Consider the following 7,670-nt stretch of genomic DNA (forward strand, 5'->3'; position numbering starts at 1 on the left):
GAGGCCTGCAGGGGCCCAGAAGCCGGAGCGGAGGCCGGGGCGGTGCTGCTCCAGCGCTGCCGCGAAACGGCGAAGGATCCGGCGAGCCGCCGGTGGGGGCGTTCGCGGGCTTGCCGGGGGCGGAGGCGGCGGAGATGTTGGGGCCTTGGAAGACGACGCCGCTTCCTCGATCTTCCTGCCGGTGGCAGTGTTGAGGTCGGGGATGGTGGCTCCGGGTTCGTCGGTCTCCGCCGGCGTGGTTGACTCCGGCTTCACAACGGAGTTGAGCCACTGCTCCTCCTCTTCGTTCGGTGTCACCTCCCACTCCATCATGGTGGGCACAGGGCCATAGCCTGGAGGGGCGAAGTGCTCCTCGTCTTCGTCGGCGGGCGTTGGCGTTGGGAGGTCCGGGTAGGCGAGCGGCTCATCGATGACCTCCGGTTCCGGTGGTGGAGTGGCCGGCGGTGAAGGGCACGGCCCGTACCCGTGCACGGGGCAGAAATCGCGGGCAGGGCAAGGGCCGTATCCGTGCACCGGACAAAAGGCCACGCCTGCATCCATGCCATTGCCGAATAAGACCCCCGGCGGTGGTGGGGCCTGGGCGGCGTCGAAGAACTCCTCGCCCAGGAACGGGGCTGCAGCCTCGGCGGGAGCCCAGTCCATTGGCGGAGCGACGAAGGCCGGCATCGGGGGTGCCTGGTAGGCGTGGTGGACGGCGGCAGATGAGTTGCTTGGTCCTGCCTGTTCTGCGGCGGCGGGGCCAGGGTGCTCCTGACGACCACGGCGACCACGGCGACCGTTGCCTGGGCCCCAATGGCGAGGAGCACCAGCACTGTGGCGTCTGGTAGATCGACGGATCTCCCGTCCAATGAATCGAATAAGGGCAGAGGTGATTCTATGCAGGTTCATCCCTGCCATCTTACCTTCTCGTCTCTTCTTGTTCGTGCTCTGTTGGTCGAGGCTAGCGTGGCTGATAACGTGTAAAGATTTGATGAAAAACTTGTGTTTTATTGATTCTAGGCAAAGCCCTATTTATACGAGAAGACGCTCCATACGGCGCTTTGGACACACGTGACGACTCTTAGTGCTAATGACGTCGCTTTATTCTTAACACAAGTAACATCCCATAAGGCCATAATAGTCAGGCACGGGAACACGGAAAACTGCACGATCAAAAGGACACCCGTGGAGCAGGGAGAAGCACAGCGGTCGTTTGTGAAGATGGGTTGAAGAGGGCTAAGGATGTCACTGACGCGAGCGAGTGATTCTCGTGGGTATTGCATGGCCCATGGGAGCCAATTTCATGGATCAAAGTAGATCTTATGCGCCACCCATTTAGCAAAGCCACAATCAAAATAGCAAGCAAACTGCAGGTTAGTTGACACAGAAGCTACAACAGCGTGTCAAGTTTTTTTGACACATGATTGAAACAAGCAACAACAAGACGCAAAAGTAAATCCATAGCAAACGAAGTGTAATAATAGATGGCAACCACTTGATTCAAAGCCGGGAAAGGGTCATTTTCTAAACATGCAACACAATATCTCTCAAAATCTATAAATCCACAAGATCTGACTTAACATCATAAACGGAGTAGTACAGAACAAGTTGCAAGACACAGGATATCGATAGCTTGGTATTGTTCCATCCTTGAACGAGCATGGAATTACAGCCTCCTTCCTCTTCTACCACCCTTCCGGCGGGTGCTGTCAGTTGGGACCGGGGTAACATCCTCTGCTCAACACAAAAAGAACATCATGGATTAATCCGCTGTATGACATCATAAACTAAAGTGGAAAATAAAACATCCTCTGCTCAACACAAAATAAACATCATGGATTAATCCGCTGTATGATATCTGCCAGGACCCTGCCTGAAGATAACAACAGCGGCAGCTTCTTCAGTTAACTCGGCGTAACGCTTCATGAGGATGATTCAAACTGGACCAACCGATCGCCATCCAGTGCACCCCAACCCTCGTACCGCTTCGCGCACTGGCGGGATGATCTGGAGCGTGGATTGTTGATCGGACGGTGGCCGCTACTTCAGCTGTCACTGTTACCTTTCCGGCAACTCCACTTACTCTGTTATTTCCTCTGTTTACTTTTACTCATGTAATGGCTATAAAGCCAGGATCGAGAGGCTGGGAGAGGCATCGAGTAATTGTATTAGGGTTTCCCCCTAGCCGCCGTGTTCCGGCTGGCAAATCTGTTCCTCTTGCTGTAAGAAACCCTAAGTTAATACCACCCAATTTCACCCCCCTGTTCTTGATGTTTTCTGAAATTGCGAGTAGCTAGAGTCCCCCCATAGCTCGGGCCTTACAATATCATAAACTAAACTGGAAAATGTAAGGTTCAAATCACGGTAACTGGCATCGAAGGCAAAATTAATCAACATTGATCATAACATAAACATAGTATGCAGAAAGGACAAGCAAAACATCAGTCCATATCAAAACCAAGCCAGCCATGTGACCAGACGATTTCAAGAACTATTGACTGCCAGACAAAATAAGAAGACAAGCCTTGCAACTGCAATGTATGGCAGAATAGTTTTTTCCCAGAAGCAAATGAGATGAAATGACACGGCACAGCATACACAAGGGCACCACAGGCTTACCAATGCGTCCAATCTTCATGCCAGAACGTGCAAGAGCTCTAAGCGCAGCTTGAGCACCAGGACCTGGAGTTTTTGTCTTGTTTCCACCAGTAGCACGGAGCTTAATGTGCAGAGCAGTAATTCCAAGCTCCTAAACAAGGGGATCACCATATGTATCAGTGGAGATTCATCTAATTTGACTACCACCATACTTGAACATGACCACATCAATTTTTTTAGTACCTTGCATCTTACAGCAACATCCTGAGATGCAAGCATAGCTGCATAAGGGGATGATTCATCACGATCAGCTTTGACCTTCATGCCACCTGTAAAATGCAATTATTTAGTACAATCACAAATTTATAAGACATAAAAAAGAAACTGATAGATGTTGAGCATCACAGAAGAACCGACAGTCAATAACTCTTTAGTGTCATGGCAGATACAAGTTTTAGCTAAAAAGGTATAAATAGCCAAGAAAAACCATTCAATCCTTAGTGAACTCAGTTCACTTCTTCAACCACCAAATAAGAGACTACACATAGAATATTTCTACTACTAATATGTTATATTCAAAAAGACATCTGAAATGTTCTGAAGATATTGTACAGCCAATATCTAAAATCTTCAAATGTAACTTAGAAGTAATCACAAACGAAAGCATGTACTTCCAACATTTAGGCGTCTCCATTTTAATTGGCAAAGAGTTGCAAGGGTGTAGAACTCAGCAGAAGCAAGACAGAGAGCATCTGCTTCATACAGACCATACATCACAAGAAACTGAATGGAAAGATGAAGACACCTGTTAATGAAATTGGAAGTTGAGTTCCAGAGAAAAACTCTCTAGAGCCCCATATGAATCTTGCACAGCAATGACTCGACACGCTCCCACAGAACAAAAAGGAGGCGATCTTAAGGGCGGTGCTTACAAAAGGTTGATAGGATCAAAAATGAAACTCAATATGGAAGACAGCATGATCAGAAGAGGTGGTTCATAAGAAGTAAGCAAGACAAATATAGATCAACAATCTCGCTCAAGTTTTAACCTATGATAACCTCACATATGAACTAATAATTTTCACATAAATAGAAGACGGCATCCAGATCCCAAACTGAATAATCAAATAGTTAACGGATAAGGACATTTGGCTCAGATACCCTATTGAGTTTCTGCATGAATCAATTCCATTAAAGAAAAAGGTGGACATTAAGCCATACTGACAAACAAAATACCAATACTACCTACCAAACAAGAATGTTGGTTCAGTGAAATGTTTTTTCAAAGAACCAACCATCAAGCTGATTTTTTAGATACAACTACAGGAGTGCCAATATGCACTTGGTTCAGTGAAATATAGTCATATCAAGCATGTTCACTTCCAGAATTTAGGCAGCTCCATCTAATGTTACAAAGAGTTGCAGGAGTGAAGAACACAGCATGAGCAGTGCATAAAGCAGCTGCTGCCTGCTGGCTACATACACTACAAGAAACCCAATGAAATGATGGAGACAGCTCGAACTAAAACAGGAAGAGAGGAGGTTCCGGAGAAGAACTCTCCGGATCCTCGTTTTCAATCTTGCATGGCTATGACTCGACACGCTCCCACGGATGAAAAGGGAGGGGATCTTAAGGGCCATGCTTGCACACAAAACTTAAAAACATACAAGTTCATAACAAATCATGAAACTTGACTATATACTGTTCCAAACGAACATATCTCTACCAGTACGAGACGATGCTTAATAGAAACAAATCACCAACATGTATACATCAGCCACCACGCCTTACTAGTAAAGGTAAATATAAGAAGAGATGTGATTACCGGTGATGCGGACGAGCGTCTCCCTCCCGGACAGATCCGTGACATGCTGCGACAGCGAAGCCAGATGTGGCAAGAGTTTCAGGTCCGCGGTGCAAACAAAAAAGCAGCAAGAAAGGCGGCGTGTCCTTGGGATCTTACGATGAAGGTGTCGTTGAAGGAGGCGAAGATGTGCGCGACGCCGAAGACGTGCTCCCCCTCGCGGACGGCGGGGCCGAGCGTCACGTTCTCCTCCTTGGGCTCGCGGGTCTTCTTCCTCCCTGACTGCACGAACAGACACAGCAACGGACGATGCCCAGATGGATAAGCACAAGAATCAAGTCTACAGCGAGTTGACGGGGAAGGAACGAGCGACGAGGCGTTACCATGGCGGCTGCGGCGGCGTCGGCGGCGGCGGCGGCGGCGAGAGGAGGAGGAGGCTAGGGTTTGGAGTGGACGAGAGATGAGCTGCGGTGGGGAAGTGCAGGAGTGGGCAAAGATAAAGCCTCCCGAGAGTGGGCCGCGCCCGGTTTTGGATGCGTGGGTCGCCTGGTTATACGGGCTGCATTTTGCGCCGAGCTCTCTGAACTATACTGGGCTTGCATGACTAAATATTGGGCTAAGGGTGCGTGTTTGTGTGTACCGCAACCCGGGTGTCCAGTTTTTTTTTAGGGTTTTTTTTTAGCATCAGTACAGACACAAGCGCTCATATACACGTGCATACACTCACCCCTATGAACGCACACACGCACACCCTACCCCTATGAGCACCTCCGAGAGACTGAGCCGGCATATTATCTTGAGATTTACGAAGTCACCGTAGGCGCCTCGTCGTCGACGGGAACGTCTCCTCCCACTGAAAGCGTATCGCCGAAAATCCTGAAATAAATCCAGGAATAATGCGAGCACCATGATTTGAACCCTGGTGGGTTGGGAATACCACTGTCCACCTAACCAACTCAACCAGGTGTTTGGTTCGATCGTTTGGTAACGTAACCTGATAACAGCGGGAACTGAAAACGTTATTTTCTGTTTGGTTCGAGTTAAGCGTAATGAGGTCCCGTGTAATCAGATTACGCTACCGTTCAAATCTGATTCCGCCCACACCCCTCCGGTATCGGGTACCTCCCGATTTTGTAGCAGCAGTTATTCTCTCGGTCTAGAACAAAGGGGCAAAGACGCACATGCTTGGGGGCTTGCGAGACCAGCGGCAGCCGGCGGCGGCCGGCAGCGCACGAGATCGGCGATGGCCGATGGCGCGCGAGACCGGTGCCGGCTGGCGGCGCTTGAGATCCTAGACAGCCGGGGCCTAGCAAGAGCAGGTCGCTGATGAAGAGGATCATGGTCGGCAAGCAGGATCAATTCCTTTACGTGAGCGAACCAAACAAACTTGGAAAGAATACATTACACCTCCTAAAACGCCGTGATCTGTGATCTGATTACGTTTACGTTTACGTTACCATTTCTCCAGCCAAACACCTCCTTATATACATACTCGTACATTATAACTGAGCACTTTTCCTGCCCTCTCAGACCATTAGCGTTATCAGCCGTTGAATCCTTAGTTTGGCGCATTTGTGACCGTCAGATTTGCTCTCGGTCGCCCTAATCAGCCCCAGTCCGCTATTAACGAGCGCCAACAGTTATGGGTCGTTGCTCTGGTGTCATTTTTCTTGTTCCGTGGTAATCTCGGCCTAATGGGCCTTTACCAGCTCTTTTCCCAAAACAAAAACATTGTGTCGATCGGTGGAGTCGCGTACCTCCCATCCCTTTTCGTGAGGCGACCGACTTGAGTGACGGCCGATGTCGGGCCAGAGCAAAGGATCCATGGAGATCGTGCTGGTTCAGGCAGGGCCTTGCCCGGATTCGGCTCGATTTACTCGATCCATTCAGTTGCACGGCGCAGCAGGATGGTCAACATGCATTCGCCCTTTGAAGTTCTATCGCCAATCCGATGACGGTTGATTGATTGAGAGTTTAATCAGCCATTACTATAAAATCCATGCGCGGGCTGCTAGTTACTGCAGGCCAGTTACAATTGGTGATTCGCAATTTTCATTCAATTTATGCACGCCCATATAATCCATATAACTGAGCACTTTTCCTGCCCTCTTGGACCATTAGCGTTATCAGCCGTTGAATCCTTAGTTTGGCGCATTTGTGACCGTCAGATTTGCTCTCGGTCGCCCTAATCAGCCCCAATCCGCTGTTAACGAGCGCCAACAGTTATGGGCCGCTGCTCTGGTGTCATTTTTCTTGTTCCGTGGTAAATCTTGGCCTAATGGGCCTTTACCAGCTCTTTTCCCAAAACAAAAACATTGTGTCGATCGGCGGAGTCGCGTACCTCCCATCCCTTTTCGTGAGGCGACCGACTTGAGTGACGGCCGATGTCGGGCCAGAGCAAAGGATCCATGGAGATCGTGCTGGTTCAGGCAGGACCTTGCCCGGATTCGGCTCGATTTACTCGATCCATTCAGTTGCACGGCGCAGCAGGATGGTCAACATGCATTCGCCCTTTGAAGTTCTATCGCCAATCCGATGACGGTTGATTGATTGAGAGTTTAATCAGCCATTACTACCAAATCGATGCGCGGACTGCTAGTTACTGCAGGCCAGTTACAATTGGTGATTCGCAATTTTCATTCAATTTATGCACGCCCATATAATCCCAACCTTTCCGCTGCTCATTCCCCACACTTCCGTAAATCATTCTCTAAAAACTATGGGTGATTTTAGGTCTCCAGTTCTCCCTCCTTCCTACATCTCCTCTTCCCCCAATTATTCCTCCATCGCTGGAATATGTTCTCTTTATGATGTTCATAGTGTCCACAAAAAAATTGCAGGTTCTGTACATGGACAAGTTCTAGCAACATACTGTTGGGTTTCTTACCTTTTTCTAGCTGAATTTGTCGGTATCCAATGGCTAATGCACGGGTTAGTATCAATGTCCTCTTGTGCCTCGTTTAACTAAATTTATGCTTGATCTCAATATCTGTGTCTATGTACCTTTTAATCGTATGATATGATGATAGTCTCTATAGTTGTTTAAAATAATTATATCTTATCTAGCAGGTTATTTAGCAAGTGAAAAATGCCAAAAAGAAATATACAAGGCGTTGATGCGTCCACATCACACTATGGATAAAATGAAAATATTGTGGGTCACCCCGACCCTGTTGTCCGTGCTGGCGCACTGGTTTTTTGCATGTGGTGTTCCTCTCCTTGCTGTGCTAGGGGCCATTGTTCTTGTTGCATCCTACTTACCTAGGTTAGCACCTTTCCTGATTGACT

General features: G+C 48.5%; 1 protein-coding gene across 1 annotated transcript; it reads right to left on the reverse strand.

The window, feature by feature from the left end:
- Positions 1 to 1,432: 1,432 nt before the first annotated feature.
- Positions 1,433 to 4,915, reverse strand: LOC119355096 (40S ribosomal protein S14). Its single transcript, XM_037621882.1, has 6 exons — positions 4,766 to 4,915; positions 4,542 to 4,664; positions 4,404 to 4,449; positions 2,821 to 2,906; positions 2,599 to 2,728; positions 1,433 to 1,713 (listed from the first exon to the last, which is right to left on the reverse strand). Exons 1-6 carry the CDS (start codon positions 4,766 to 4,768, stop codon positions 1,646 to 1,648), a joined length of 456 nt encoding a protein of 151 aa, XP_037477779.1. The 5' UTR covers positions 4,769 to 4,915; the 3' UTR covers positions 1,433 to 1,645.
- Positions 4,916 to 7,670: the final 2,755 nt, after the last annotated feature.

The sequence above is a fragment of the Triticum dicoccoides genome, chromosome 2A (assembly GCF_002162155.2).
Source record: "Triticum dicoccoides isolate Atlit2015 ecotype Zavitan chromosome 2A, WEW_v2.0, whole genome shotgun sequence".
NCBI lineage: Eukaryota > Viridiplantae > Streptophyta > Magnoliopsida > Poales > Poaceae > Triticum > Triticum dicoccoides.